Genomic DNA, 16,364 nt, shown 5'->3' on the forward strand with positions numbered 1-16,364 from the left:
TTAAACTGACAATAAGAAGAAGCTGTGATTTTCAGGCTCTCAGTGCTACCACGACTGCTGAGAGGCACTGGGCAGTACAAGGCCAGAGCAAAGACTCATCCTGACAAAAACTGTACCATCTCTGCATCAACGTCATCCCAGCTAGTCACAGTCAGTTTAAATACAGCAGGAAATAAGAAGTGTTGCCTTTTTTTCTTTTCTTTTTTGCCTTTAAAGTCTTTTAGAAGCAGGGTGGAGGCGTGCAGTTGTTGGGTGGTGGTGTTCGGGCAGGTTAGGGGATTTTAGTTGATTATAGATAACCGTAATGAAGTAAGGCTGTTGTCCTTGATATTGTCCTTCTGGGTGTGTATGTGTGTATTTGTGTGAGTTTACGAGGTCTCAGTTTTTGGTCCGTTTTGAGTCCAGACATCAGTGATTAGATTCGTGACCGATTCCTTGTGGTCTTTCTATGAGTATTGTACAAATGCGTAGAAAAAACCCCAACAACAACAAAAAGAAAACACAAGTTGTTTGCTGCATGTTGCTGTTTTGTCTTTCATTGATTAATTGTCCATCTTGCATCCCATGCTATCAAAGCAGCCTCCTCATAGTGCTTCACAGTGGTAGATGCCTGGTAAGACAGGACAGGCTACAGATGGAGAAAGAAAAAAAATTATAACTGTCGAGAGGCAAAACAACCAAACAATTGTGTAAATGAAAAAGATATGTTAATAATAATAATAAAAAAAAAAACTAAATATAAGCTACAGACTCGAAATCTATCTGTGTGATACCAAAAAGACACAATAAAGAAAAAGTTAACATTTTGGAGAATATGCTTGCTGGGAATTATGCAAGGGGACACAACTGTACATTTAATATGGAGCTGACTGGATTTACAGGTAGCAGAGCACCTGCTTAATTAAGCTCAGCTGCCACAAGAACCGATACTGAACTGAAAATGTAACTTTCTTTTCAGTAGTTTTTGCTGTTATTTTATTTTTATTGTATGAATTTATTTAAGCCATTCTTTTTTTGGTTGTGTTTTTTGTTTTGGTTGCTATAACACAGACATTTACCAACTTTTGGGATAAACTAAGTAGAAATGCTTTAATCTGTTTGGCATACAATCTTATAACTAGCTAACCTGCCTTTAGAAAATGAAACACAATCAGCACCACTAAAGCTCCCTAACGATGTGGCTTGTTTAACCCAGCGGTTCCTAATCTGTGGACCCTGATGGGAGGAACTTTGAAATTTGGGATGTGGACTGAGGTTGTTATAGTTAACTTAAACTGAATGGAAAAACAAAAGCTAGGTTGGAAAAAAAACCCACATCTCAGTTAGGCCTCAGTCACACAGGCCTAGAGACTGGTCCCCCTGGCAACCACGGGTCGTTAGTGGAAAATATTTAATCCCCGACTAGTTGCGGAGATTTCTGGCTGCTGCTGGGTGAACTTGGTTGCTAAAATGGAGCTGCATCAAAAACTTGCTTGTGATTGCACTGGTTGTTAAGACTGCAAGTTCACCTGTACTTTACATCAAGGAGGGTGACTTGTCTATAAACACTTGCCACAGCTACTTCCCGAGTGGTAGTGAAACCTTAGGAAGTGCACTGCAGACTAAAACTGGAGACTGTTCACCTTCAAAAGTAAAAATTGCTCTTTTCATCCAAGCAACACATTTCAACAGCACCTTTTACTTTGAAAATGAATGGTCACTCTGTGCATAATTAGCAAGTGTTTGCAGATGAGTTGGCATCTTCCATGTGAACAACGGGCACCAGTGGCAATCTGCTGGAAACCAAAACAATCGCAAGGAAAGTTGCACGATGGGCTTTAGCAACCAATTTCACAACCAATAACCTCAGCAACCATTACACTTTTTTTCCCCTAGTAACTGGAGGTTGCCAGGGTGGGAGAGGAGGGGTCGCCTGTGTCTAGGCTGGTGTGAAAACTAAAACGTGCAGTATACTTATAATCTAACCTATCTAATAATATTAGACCGTTTCTTTAGCTATTTGTTAAATAGCTGAAATTTGTCAATAATCAGTGGGAGAATGCTTTGGTGAATGTGCTTATTGAGATATGTAGCCTGTGTGATTTCTGTTTCAGCTTTATATTAACTATACACCTGTGAGACTGTCAATATCCTCACGTAATTCTCTGCTAGACATATTTCCCAAAACGTCTAACAGAAAACCATTTTTAAAATAATATAAACTCAACACTTCTGGAAATACTTCAACTTGCCTTTAGCCAGTGTGAAGTCTAGACAGAGCAAGAGAAAAAATGAGCATGCCTGTTTTGTCTGTGGAGAATCACTTTTTTAAAAAAAAAAAAATGGCTTGAAAGAGGAAGAATAATAAAGATGCAACCTCTGGGAGCTATCGGGGATTTGGAGGCAGATGCAAGTTGTCAGGAAGAGGAGGATGAGGAGGAAGAGGCAGTTTGGTTGAGAGAGCGGGGCCACTGTAAAATGAGATCAGTCCAGGATCATCCGTTCCAGAGCTCCGCCATTGGCTGTAGCAGCAACAGGCGACGGAGGCTGCCAGGGGGTGTTGGGGAGGCATGGGGGAGCCGCAGGAGTGTTTGTCATGGCAGGTAGGAGGTTGGTTTGGGTCGCTGGGCAGGGCAAAGGAGGGTGCAGGAGTAGGCAGCCCTGAGGGATGCTATACCATCACAGTGAGAAGGCACGGGGCTCACATGTATATATGTGTGAGTGTGAGAGATAAATAGAGAACCGGATGCAGGGGCAGAGGAAAATACAGGGGGGTGCAGAGGGGCGGCTGTGGGAGTCCGGCCTCAGAATATGGTGGTCTCGTACTTGGTGCTGACAGGGCGCCTGTTGGCGTCCCGCTGGTCCAAGAGCCAGGTGGTGCTGCCCAGGGACTGCATGTCTGGGTCCATCTCCAGGGGGTCGATCTGCCGGGGGAGGGAGGGAGGAGGGACGAGAGGAGGGCGTGAGACGTGTGGCAGTGGAGGCCATTGTGCCACACTGACAAGTCCTCAGCTCACACACGTGCATGTGGATTAGAGGTACAGTCCAGTGATCATGTTATAATCACAGACACTCAGGGCTCAATCCACAACATGGATGATGTCTGACAGAAAAGACCCTCAGCCTGTATAAGCAGCGGCAGTAAAACCAACAATACGACCCTCTGGGAGTTAAAACATACGCTAATTAGTAGTTCAAAAGCACCATGCTCTACACCATTGGCTACTGTCATAGCACAAACGGCAAAGACACATAATTCTACATGCATTACGCTGAGTAATTTACTTAGAAATACATTTGACTTTTAATTAGCTTGAAAAAAATCTCAACGTAGGCGTTTGGCAATCTGAAATTTCCTGCTTATGAAAGACACCTTCAGTTGAAAATATCTTAAAAACAGTTTAAAACCATCGAGCAGAAACAACTTCAGCCATCATGTTATTGACGCAATGGGCTAAACCCACACTGGCATAATTTAGCCAACAGTCTTCATATAAAGACGGTAAATCACATCAATGAGTCGCTCCAACCACAGAGCTAATTGCATTTTAACACTAAAATGTAAGATGAAGATGAGAGATGGGAAAATAAAAGGATGAGGTTCATGGTTGAAATACTAATAACCACACAACGTGGAGGCGAGGTGCACCGAAGCACTCAGATGCAAGAAAAATAAAGAGGAGAGGGAATTGTGTGTAAGAAGATGCATGATTAAGGATTGAATAGAGGAAAGGAAAGAGAAGGACCTGGACTCCAGGGCTAACAGAGTGCAACGGGAGGAAGGAAGGACGGTGGGTAGTACACGTGTGACAGTGACAGCAGCGGCATTCGAGCAGAGGGGCACCCTGGGAAGCAGGAGGACCAAGAAGACAAGAATAAAGACATGTTAAAAAAAAGAAGAGCGCAGAGGGACAGAGAATTTATATGCACTAAACAGACAGTGTAGAAATCCAGAAGCAGCAGAACGAGCAGTTCATTATCTGTCCTTAAAGCTCAAGAGGGCAAATTTCTCAGCATCTTTGAGTTTTCTTGTCATTGACTGTTTACTTAACCCTGTCCATGAATACTGACGGTCCAATTATAGCTTAGTAGCTCCAGCTAGGCATGGCAGTATTTACTTATACTTGTGTCATTTTTGGCCCTCCATATGGCAGGTCTGTGAAGCGTTGGATTTCTCCACTTGCTCAAGTGGCGTGCATGTGGCTATAGTAAAGATGGAGCAAAGTGTGAGGAATTCATTTACGAGTGTTTTTACTGTTTAAAGAAATCAGCAGCATGCCCAGAAGACTAGTTTAGTACCTACAAACCTACAATAACTGTGCATGCATCTGATTTGAGAAATTAACTGTCCAGGGTAACAGTATTTCTATAAATTGTTCAAATTCACATATCAATATTTGTCAGTGATCCCGGTGAAGCGATTATATACTGGAAACAGCTATGAAGGTTGCATCAGTGTTGTTCCTATATTCCAATTTAAAAAGCAAACAAACACACCAAAGATTACAAACTTATTCCCAAAGCCAAGAAACTCAAGAACATACATCATTATTAAGAAATCCACTTTGCACTGTTCCTTTACTGAGTGCATCCTGGGGTCTGTCAAAGGTTAACATTACTGGCTAGGCCCTTTTCTTTATTGAATATGGGCACATTTACACTCCAGCTAAAGTTACTCAAGTAAGCAACATTTGATCATCACGCTAATTAACAGTGGAAGCTTTGTAAAGCATTTTTAGAAATATTCTATCCACAGCACAGATAAAATACTAGGGTTAGCTAGCTTTAGACACAACAAAAAATATTTGTGCATAGATGATGAGCTGGCGAAGTTTGTGAAATTGAGCCAGAGGTGTGCAGCTTTTGAATCTGTCTTAGCACACTGGTTTAACAGTTGTTTTCACTTATGTTTACCATTTTCTGCTTTATTTCAAAGCTCTGACACTAAATGGGCAAACACTCAAATATTTTGGTTTCCTAATATGTCATGTCATTGAGTACTATTTAACCCAATAACAGTAATGTATACATGTCATCTAATGACATATGTTTTAGTCACTGCATTATTTCTGATAACTATGTATTTTAATGATAATAGTAGGGTGGGGCTTTTCCTGGCGTAAGAAATACACCGACCAATCGCAACTGGATTTCTTTAAGGGAAACAGCCATTAACGAATCTGGCCAATGGGCATACACTGGACTTTTTTTTTTTTCATTTTGAGATGCATACTTAAGATTCCTTTACAATATTTTTGTTTTAAAACCAGAGGGGGGAAAAACCTGACAGTAACAGTTGATAAATATTTTTTGTTTTAGGAAATATTGTCTTTATGCAAACTACAGAGGACAGGGCTTAGCAAACAGTCAATCTCTTCTTAGGTAAAATACATAAGAAACCTTCATGATTGTCACAGTTTTTGTTTCACTTCACTTGGTAGCAGCGAAGTGTATTAAAACAAATCGCAGCTGACAGAAATCAGCCCCCCCCCCACTCTTCTCATCTAAAACTTAAACAACCAGCAGGCTCATTATGCAGCTCTGTGATCACTCCATATATTATCCTTGCAGGCAGGTAGTAAAACAATGTGATTTGTGTCTCTGAATAAGCAAGTGGTCCAGCAGTGTGTGTGCGTGCATGCTCCTAGTGGTGGCTGTGCAGCGCTCTCAGGTGACAGTGATCACTGAGTGCTTATTATATGCAGCCTGAAAGGTCAATACATCAATGCTCAGGGTATACCTGAACATTTATGCAGCACACTCAATCAGAAGTGAGGAAGCAGCGGGTGGTTCTGACCAACGAGGCTGTGCACAAGCTTAGAAAAATCCCAGAGGAAATCACACACCTCCTCCCACCCCACTGTTAGCAACAAATAAAAGGAATCATTCATCACGCTTCACATATGCACAAAAAGAAAGTCTCCTCTGATTGGAGTGACTCACAGAGCAAAGTAATGACTCATCACTTTCTACCACACGCACAGCAAATCCTCCTTTGTAGGTGGCCCATTAGGGGTTCAGCAGTGGAGAAAAAGTGGGTCACAGGGTCTGTCTACCTATTTTGAAGTATGACTGCACAATATGTTCCTTCACACCCGCTTTCCTTTTAACGTGTAGAGCAACCTCACCACTCAAATGCACTCAGAGATGCACACATTCGCCACGATTTTCTTAAGGTTTTATAGGCTGGTACTCACTGCTGATCTTCGCATGCTGCTCCAGGACTGAGATACAGGACGGCTGGTTTTGGTGTCTATGACCTCAGAGCCCAGAGATGAAGGAGGCATGTAGTGTCTCGCCCTGGACTGAATCGCCATCTGATAAGCCACCTCAAATGCCTGTCCCAGCGTTAGGATGATCTCGTAGGTCTGTGTCTGTGTGAGTGGAAAATAAAGATTCATTGTACTGAAATATGTGACGAAAAGCAAAGCAGGCAAAAACAACTTTTTAACAGCTGACTTTAAATGACCGCACACAACAAAGACAAAATCTTTATGCACTTTGCTTGTGTGCTCAGTAAACATTTAATTTCCATAAAAAAACACAACTAAGCACCTTGTATTAGTTACGCTACAAAGCTTGGACTAAAAAAGTCTTCTGAACGTGTTACAGTATTTGTTTTGAGTTAACCACTATTCAATTTGGTTAGCAAACACTTGTTTTCAGCAAATTCGCAGCACACAAAAGCGCTGCTCTTCACATTTTTAGGATAATTACTTTGTATAATTATCCACAGGCTCTTGTTTAAATATGATGCATTTACAGAGAAAAGCTAAAGCAGTTTTTAATCTGACATTCTGTGCATGGAGGAACTGTGTGAAGTATAAATAATCGAGGCTCAGCAGTGTTTTTTTTAGTCCTGTAAAGATCTTTTTCAATGCAGTTCATTAAAAAAAAACAAACAAACCCACAAACAAAAATTTTTTCCCTGCAGTTAAAGTGCCCCCACAGTGGTCGAGCTGCCAAAAATGAAACCTCACTGCTGACCTTTTAACAGACCTTTCGACTCAAATGACAACATAATTTGTGCTTGTGCATGGAAATGCCATGCATAGCAGGAGTGGGTCTTTAATCAAGCTATTTGATGAGCCAATCAAGAAAATAATCCATAGGATGCTCAAGGCAGGTTTAACTGCAGGATATATGACGTCCTACAATGGGACATTTTGGTTTTCTTTCTTTATTTACCCCAAAATTTGCAAAATGTTCCACAATGATATGAAAATATGGGGCTGTCTGTAGTGGATTATTTTAATATATTAGCATAATTACAGTGTATTATGCTTATAGTTCTAATTCTATTAAATCAATCACAGGGCTGATGTTACTCACCACTTCCACAGTGCTGAAGACATGACAGAAGTGGTGGCCGCTCTTCAGATCCTTGGTAATGTATGCAAATGTGCAGAGGTCATCTGGGTCTTGCGCGGCACATGAGATGTTCCTGATCTCATGTTCTGCTACTATAGTCTAATGAAGACAGGAATGAAGTGAGCGCTAAATGGGAATCAACCACTAATGGACAGTGAGAAAGTCAACAGCAGTGTTTGCATTGGACAGGTCAATAATCAATAATTCCCATTACCTTTGTGGCTGCATCGATGAACTTAACACCTCTATAGGTAATGGACAGTATGACAACTGGACCCTTTTTGGAGTCCTTGGATTTCTGGAATAGATACAAAAAGAATAAGTGAGAATAAAGAAAAAAAATCACTGCCTGTTTTGGGGAGTTTATTAATTGTTATGACGGATAAAAACACTTTTCAGTTATTGTTATTACAATTTAGGCTTTGTCCTGTTTCATACTTCTTTTTTCTCTCTTCTTTCCCCTCATGTTTTCACCAGTAGCAGCAGACGACTGCCTCCCAACCCCCGAACATCGGCTCTTTTGAACCAATATGCCTGATCATCTCCTTTATAATAACCTGAACACAGATCATGAACCAACAGTATTGCTGCTCACATGAAAGCAAGTTAAAGGTTTAGTTTCAGCTGTTTGCTGCCAGATACATCTAGTTGTTACTTTATTGTATTTTAGTGGACTTAAAAATTTATTTATTATTGGATTGATGGCATGAACTAGCATGGTGTTTGCCCACAATGTAAATTAAAGTAGTAAAAAAAAAAATCAACCGGCAAGAACCTGTAAGAAAAAAAAAGGCTTTTTAAACCTTATTTTGGGAAAATACCACCAATTTTTTCAAATTTAAAAAAAAAAGTATGTTTAACTGGTTATTCTATACATAAAGTTATAGCTCTCTCCCCAACCACGCGTCAGCGTTGGGTGTTACCACGATGGCTTTTACATTTGCTCTTAGAAGGACATTGGCAAATACTTACCCTAATTTTTGCACAGGCATCTTGTGTGGACTCAATCCCTCGTAGATCCCTGATTATCAATGATCCTAGATACTAGAGGAAAGAGTCAAAACACAATTTAAAAAATGATTTAAAAGTTGGTGCTGGCAAACGAAGTCAACTACAGACACAGACGGGCCATCGCAAGCACAGGATGTATTTGAATAAAAGTGTTCTACACTATTTCTTGTTTAATAGTGTTTAATAGTCCATCTATAACATATTTACAGCATATTCTGGCATCTATGCTGAAGACAGTAAAAGTGACTTACTGTTGCCTCGTACCCGCAGGAGTCCAGAATGAGTTTCTCAGGCTGGTGATGCCAGGCGGAGACCGTGGCATAGGTAGCAGAGTGGCTCGGCGGCCGGAGGTTTAGACGAGACTCTTTATGCCGGTCGCTGTGTCTGTCCTGCAGATGCAAATGAACAGGCTGCTAAATGCAATGAAGAGAACAGACTGATCCAAGAACAAAATATTCTCTGCCTTGTGTTCAATTTTTGTAGATATTAAAGGGGATAAAATGCTATTTTTTCAATGTTTTGCAGGATCTTTGTAACCACACTCATTTCAAATACTAATTTGTGCATCCATCAAGTTGGCAAGGTAAAGGGTTTCTGACCGCTGAACATTAGTGTGAAGGCAGATGTCTGGTCAGCAATTTAATGCAAGTCTTTTATGCTAGGAAACGAATAAATATTATGCATGCTGGGCCTTAAGGTCAGTGTAGGCTGTGCTCAGTGCTTTCATGAATCACTGTCAGAGTAAAATATACTTATGATGATCATTACACACTAAGATTTTATGGAAATTGTAAGTATTGATTTTTATACAGCAGTGGTACCATATTCCCTTTCCTTATTTGTGGATGCTCCCGTGTGCTTCCAGATTGGCCTCAGTGAGTCAGAAAGCAGCTATGCCAGCTTCACTGTTTGTGTTGTAGTTTGACCTTTAACAAATGCTAAGATTTGATCACTGTGTTATTCTTGGTTTCTTCTCTTAAAGAAGAAACAATAGTCTACAAAAAAAAAAAATGCTCAATGGCACTTCATGTCTTTTTTGTTTTTTCTTCCTTAGACTACTTCATCACAATGATCATCAATTTATTTTTTTTATATTTTACACATATTTTCTATATTCTATTTATCAGTTTGGGGACTTAATGGAAGTTAAGATTAGCTTAATTAGCTAAAATTACACATATTTATATATAAGAAATAAACTCAAGTTTTTGTTCATTAAGAATCAGCAGTGCTTCAAATGTTTATTTGGACAGGGAGAAAATATCAGACAGATGATTAAATATGACATTGAGTTTTCCAACTATATTGATTCAAAATGTCAGCTCCAAAATGTGGGTTTCCAAAACTTTCCATCGACTGTATTTTCTACGTACATCTGAGCACATCCTTAAGATTAGAGCCACAAGGTGGTATGAGCTGATCAGGATATCTCCAGGACATCTCCTAGTTGAGGTTTATCAGGTATGTCTAATCAAGAGGAGAGCCTCAGGCAGACCTAGGACATACTGGAGAGTTTATATATCTCCAAGATTAAGGACTAAGCAAGAGCTGTAGGAGGTGGCTGAGTGGAAGGATGTCTGAACATCTCTGCTTAGACCTGGCTACGCAGCAAAAATACAATGTAAAAACCCAACAACCTTGAATGCACCTCTGCTTTTTTCACTGGTTCTAGTTACATTTTGCTTTAATCAATCACTCTGCACATCCACCCTTCAATGCAAAACTTCGTTTTACATCCGGACCAGCACAACACATTTAACTTTCGGCAGCATTTATTTATTTGTTTCTTTTATTTATTTAAAAAAGAAAGAAGAGGTCAGAGTGATGTGATTATTTAAAACGGAATACCAATACCCCCAAAGTTATTTCTACTTGATAACAAGCAGGAAACAATATGAGCCTCAGTACCAAGAAAAACCCAAATGTTAGACACTGGATAAGACAAATGATGTCAAACCTATGGCTAGAAAGACTAAATATACTGTAAATATTATGTATGTTAGATTGAAGGTCAAACAAGGGTTTGTAGAAAAGGCTTGCAATTAATCTGACTGACTTATTGTCAATGGTTTTCTGTGTGCGGAAACAGAGAACAGGCTGTTTTCTTTGCATCTTTGTCATTTCTTTGTGCCTGATTGTGCTCCTGCATCTGCTGAAAGCTACAGACATTGTTGGAGAAAAGCATTTAGGTAAAAGAAGGTGGCACTCACTACAGAACGTGGCCTCTCGCTATAAGAACGCAGAGATACACTACAGTCTTGGTCAACTCCTCTTCGCCTCCGATCTGACTCGGTCAGGGGAAGGAGCATGTCCATGGAGCGACTGGTGTAGGGGTCCAGCTGACTCAGGGGAGATGTGGTCTGGGATAGGAGGTCATGGAACTGCCATACGCATCGACACACACACACACACACACACACACACACACACACACACACACACACACACACACACACACACACACACACACAGATTAATGATTTGAAAGCACTGTCTACACAGGCTGGTTTTCCTGATCTACATCCAAGCCTAATCCTCGACAAAAAGAGCCTCTTCCATGGAGATTCTCAATTCTTTTTAGCCCAGTTTAATCTGCCTGGGAAATCAGCCCTCAGTATTTAACTGTTGTGAACATAATGATATTGAAGAATCTCATTCCAAAATTAGATTTCCGCTGCAGAAAGAAAAAGGATCCATTTTCTCACAAAATGATGTCGGTATAGAAAAACAGCTCAACCGTGCCATGCTGCTTTACACTTCAGCTCTGTCTGGATTGTTGTAGAGTAAAAAAAAAATAAACTAAAATATAACAGCACACAGGAACGAGGCTAAACATGCTGAGGGAAAAAAAAATCTCATAACAGACAAGAGTGACACAATATGTGTGTTATACCGAGGGTATGAGCAGAGCTATCCTTCTTACTAAGCACATTAAGCATATCTGATCTATTAATCGAATAAGTGTCGACAGTGGTTAAATAGCAGCACTAATACTGCTGCAGTCTGGCTGGTGCTTTAAATAAAAACATCTTCCATCTTTTAGAGCTGACCGTATTTTTGTGAATTCTAGAGAAAATGTGAGAAAATATGAAATGCATTACCATAATTGGGGACAGACGACGGGACTTAGATGGAGCCTCTTCGTAGGGTCTCTCTGCTAGAGAGGCAATGATCCTCTTCCTGTGACCCAGAGGACCAACCTTAATAACCTAGAGAGGACAACATCAGGGCATAGCATGAGACTTTCCTGTACTCTTAGATCCATATCTTACATACAGGAGTTTATCTAGACTAAAATAATATAGATACTTTATATTCAAAATAAACTGACACAGAGTTGGTGGCAAGCACCCCTCACTGGCAGGCATCCACAGGCAAACAGAAATGACTCTCGTCAATAATTCAACCTCAATCTGTTTTGCCGTAAGCTTGAAGTACCGCACTGTCTCCTTCTCGGGACGCTCTATAATTTACGACCCATTTTTGGACATAGTGCTTAAAAAACACACAAGACTTTACTGATTTATGTAGGATAACATGTGACATATGAAAAGGATAAAGCATAACAGTGTCACTATGTAAATACACACTGTGTTTGCCATTCACAGTATAAAAACACTGCTCGTCTATCCACAGCATCTGTCTCGCTAAACTTTTTTTTTTTTTACAAAGGCCGCTGCAGCTAGTGAGACTCAAATCATCACAAAAGGAACAATAAGCTAATTTTATATAGTCAAAACCCATCACCCCAAAACTGACAATTTGCATAATCGGCTATTAACATTCATGCTCATCCAGTAAAGGTGGATGTTGAGTGATTAATGTTACATTTGCAATTATGTCACGGGTACAAAATATTCCATAACAGGCTCATATGATTCTTTGTCTAAAGCTTCAATTATTTATTCAGTGGGAGTCGGAGGCAGAAGAGGCAACTGGTTTGTGTGCTGGATTTCTGGTGCTGTTTTCATCAAAACCATGTGCAGAATCCCAGTGAGGCCAGTGTGCACGAGGCCTGTGAAATGAGACGGAATTTAAATAGTAATAAAGAACACCTTGGGATTATACAGGGAACCAGCTCATAGATCATCTCAGTGCTCGATGCTGTTTGCAGTGAGACGCTGAGGAGGATGTCGGAGATGTAATGGGCAAAGTGAGTTCAGATGCTGAGAGGCAGTTCTGCTACTCTGCACACTGAAAGTAATGTGCCCTGCACTCACATCCCCATCCTTCTGCATCGCAGTCTGCTGGACACCATCTCTCACACACTGCATGGACAGTATGCTTGGCTGCTGCTCGACTGTTGCTGCTGCTGCTGCTGCTGTGACTGCAGCTGTTGCTGGTTTCTGCTAATTTACCGCCACAGTTTTTTGTGTTTTTCATAACTATGCACACAAACAAACTGAGTGAGAAGTGCAAAAAAAAACAAAACAAAAAGAAAAATGATGACTCAGTATCAGCTTTGTTGCGGTGCTGTCTTTGCGTATGAGCCATATTGGATCATCTCATTGCTGGTATTTTTTTATGAGTCACAACAAGAAAAATAAATAATATTTTCAACACAATCTGTTATAAATTAGAAAACACGGAAACATTATCACCACATTAAAAACTGACAGACAGATTTTGATTCCATATACATCAGTGATCCAGTCAGACCCTCTCTCAGAGTAAGAAATATTGATCACATTATTGCAGTGAACAAAGGAAATGCACAATACTGTTGATTGATTGACAACCATTTGGTCAAATGAGATGGCTGCATTCAGACAGCTGCACAACACAAAAAATTGTATTGGCATATAGATGGGATTTATGTATTGCTTTATATAACGCACATTCCTGTCTCATCACATTCTGTCTGACAAACTTGCTTGTATTGACTCTCACAACCCTTGTGTCTCTGCTGCTCCGATGTCAGCAACATAACCCTATGACACGTTTGGATTATCCTATTTTCACATATGAAGTTTGGACAGTTTTAGGAAAATCAAGTTGGGATATTTTCCAGTTGTCATCTCTCACATGCAGCATACATAAGGAAACAGCCCACTTCAGACATGTTCTAGTTTGGACATTTACTATATATATATATATATATATATATATATATATATATATATATATATATATATATATATATATATATATCCACTATGATATAGGCAAGAGATCACCACTCTCTCATGGTAAATTACCTTTTTATGAGTTTCTTGCTCTTCACATGAGCAAGATGATATCATAACACTGAATTTACACAAGCTTCTCCTTCTTATAAAGTGCAAAAAGGAGATAATGCTGCAGACATTGCACAGCTTTCATATTAAAGCAATTGATCAACAATAAACTTCCACTTTGCAAGATCTCTAGCATCAGTTATAAAAAGTGAAATGTGAATACAATGTGAATAAACCAGGTATCAAGTGGCAAATGGAAAAACATCAAAAGGATGCCTATAAAGTTGTTGCAGCTCAATACTGCTTAAGCGCTTTGATTTGTGACTCCAGCAGACAAGGCCATGGCTATTTGCAAATCGTCATCACAGGCAGATTAATCCATTTGGATAATTTACATGTAGCCAATATTATCAATATTTCATTATAAATTATTTTTTAAAAAGAGCACCATCTTGAAAAATCTCTAACTAATGATCATGTGTTTTTCTACTTCCATATTCTAGTAATAATGTTTCAAACCTGTCAGAAAAACACTGTTCTCCATGTACACACAATCTGAGAAATCAATCCTCCTACACATGTTGCACCCATATTTCTAGGCAAAATTAATAAGACCGCCTCTCTAATTACAAATTATCATAAAATGTTACACTATTTCCATACGGATAAAACCAAATTACATTTCTCCATGTCATCAGTCACAACTTTGTCTCTTAATTTACACACATCTGTTAATTATCCACTAATTACTGTGTGGTGATTTTGTCTCTGCTGTAGTTTTATGCAAATGCTTCCATCACGAAGCATTTCTGATATTTCGGCTCAGCATTTTAAAGTACTGCTTAACTTCGTTGGGAGCCACATATTAGGATGGCCTTGTTATTAAGGCTATGAGAACTGGCTCGACTTCATCCATCCACAGAGTTAATCAGTGCTGGACTGTAAACCCTCAAAAGTTCATAGAGCTTAATACAAAAGCAACTAATTATCAACTAAGGCAAACTTAAATCAAATGTTTTCTGAATTATTTTCCAAGTACATGCTATATATCTGTACTTTAATTTTAATAACTGTACACTACTGCTTTGGTAACTATTGTCCATGATGTAAATATATAAAAATGTTTGTGTGTTTCTGTTCTATGTCCTGTGTCCTGTTCTGTTTGTATATGTGTTTTTTTTGCTGCTGTTCCAACCAAATTTCCCCCTGTGGGACAACTAAAGGATTATTAAATTGTATTCTATATCCATTTTTGAATGTCACATTTAAATACAATCAATATTCATTACTCTTGTCTTGTATAAAAGGTATGGTGAGTGATTATGTGATTATTTATTATTAAAAAATGTCTCAATTTATTTTAGTTTTCTTTCATTTAGTCTTAGTTATGACGGGCATGTATAATTTGTTTTTTGTTTTTTGTTTTTTTTTTCGCCTGTCCCATTTGGTTCTTTAGCCATCAGAATTGTTGTCTGAAGACCAACAAGGATACCCAATGGATTTACTTTGCCAAATGGATCATCGTGGCATTGCCGTATTGGTCCATTTGGTCGATCTTTGTTTTTATTATTTATTATATTTTATTTTCAGATGTTACAAACAGAGCATGTATAATTTGAGAATATGATTGCAATATAATATATTATCATACAAACTTACCTTTTTCAGTTTCTTTAGACTGCTCTCTCTAATGTACCGAATGAATCCAGAAACACTCACACAGACCTCTCAGTCTCAAAAAAACTTCATGCTAGCTGTGTTAAAAACAATTGCCAGAATGACAAGTGACAAACGAAAACAAACTACATTTCCTCTACCGTTTTGAAATTAGTTTTGTAGCTATAAAATATAGTTTCTGTGTCCCTGAGTGCATGTTTTCCTGGTGCAGAGTGTTTTTTCTTGCATCTATGGTTTTACCTGACATTAGAAAACACGCTAGGTTAATCCTGCTTATGTCAGCCCACGACACTCTTATGAAAGATATAATCAGAATCTGAAGAATTTAACTTCCTGGTTAAAGAATAGCTTTATATAATACAATGACCTGTATGATTGCATGCTCTTGATGAACATCAGCAAGACAGCTTAAAAATATTAACTTTAAAGATTTTCTTCCTTAACAATGAGCAGAGCATGCTCACTCCTTGCGGTGCCACAGTGTTAGTCACTAGCTCACCTACCCACCTCAGCCATGACAGCTTTGTTATTCAAACATGAAGGTAAATAAAACACGACCCAAGCAACTGAACTGTAAACATAATGGTACAAATATAGAAGTACTAAGGAGAGTAGCGCATACAATATTAATGGGTGAGCACTGACTATTGTAGACACAGTTAAATACTTAATACTTACTTAATTATATTTTTAGGTAACATTTATTTTATCGAAAAAAAAATGTTTTCGGACTCAGAAAGGGAAAAATGTCATAAAACATTGCAAAATGTTAGTAGAAAAAAATAAGTAAAAGTAATTTTTTTGCTACTTTATGCATTTAATTACTCGTAGTGCATGCATTTATAATTTGAGTAATCAGTGGCCTCTTACATTGATGATCTCCAGTTCCCACAGGTTCTTAACACACTCCAGTGTGCGGTAGCCGCTGGCAAGAAAGTTGGGCAGATATTCATGCAGACCAAGGCCATCCAACCAAGTGGCAAGAGATGTGCTGCCATCACACCCCAGTGCTTTTACCTACGGAGACAGATGCATCTAAGTAAGCAAGAACTGTGACTTTATGGAAGGACAATTTGGGTTTTCTACCCAACTAAAGCTGACTGCTGCAGCGGCCATGCTAGGCAAGTAGCTTAAAAAACAGCAATGTCA

At 39.1% G+C, this 16,364-nt stretch overlaps 1 protein-coding gene across 1 annotated transcript in view; it reads right to left on the minus strand.

Annotated features, from left to right (window-relative positions):
• Window positions 1-2,767: 2,767 nt before the first annotated feature.
• The window catches only part of anks1ab (ankyrin repeat and sterile alpha motif domain containing 1Ab), a gene marked incomplete at its 5' end in the record, with an annotated part of 54,887 nt that continues 41,290 nt past the window's right edge, over window positions 2,768-16,364 (minus strand). The window contains 9 exons of the mRNA XM_080891865.1: window positions 2,768-2,903; window positions 6,177-6,353; window positions 7,312-7,449; window positions 7,565-7,648; window positions 8,323-8,394; window positions 8,613-8,750; window positions 10,572-10,742; window positions 11,463-11,570; window positions 16,086-16,232. Of these exons, the coding sequence (XP_080747991.1) occupies window positions 2,784-2,903; window positions 6,177-6,353; window positions 7,312-7,449; window positions 7,565-7,648; window positions 8,323-8,394; window positions 8,613-8,750; window positions 10,572-10,742; window positions 11,463-11,570; window positions 16,086-16,232 (1,155 nt within the window). The 3' untranslated portion in view covers window positions 2,768-2,783. The remainder of the gene's footprint in view (window positions 2,904-6,176; window positions 6,354-7,311; window positions 7,450-7,564; window positions 7,649-8,322; window positions 8,395-8,612; window positions 8,751-10,571; window positions 10,743-11,462; window positions 11,571-16,085; window positions 16,233-16,364) is intronic.

The sequence above is a fragment of the Rhamphochromis sp. 'chilingali' genome (assembly GCF_963969265.1).
Source record: "Rhamphochromis sp. 'chilingali' genome assembly, chromosome: 9".
Lineage (NCBI taxonomy): Eukaryota > Metazoa > Chordata > Actinopteri > Cichliformes > Cichlidae > Rhamphochromis > Rhamphochromis sp. 'chilingali'.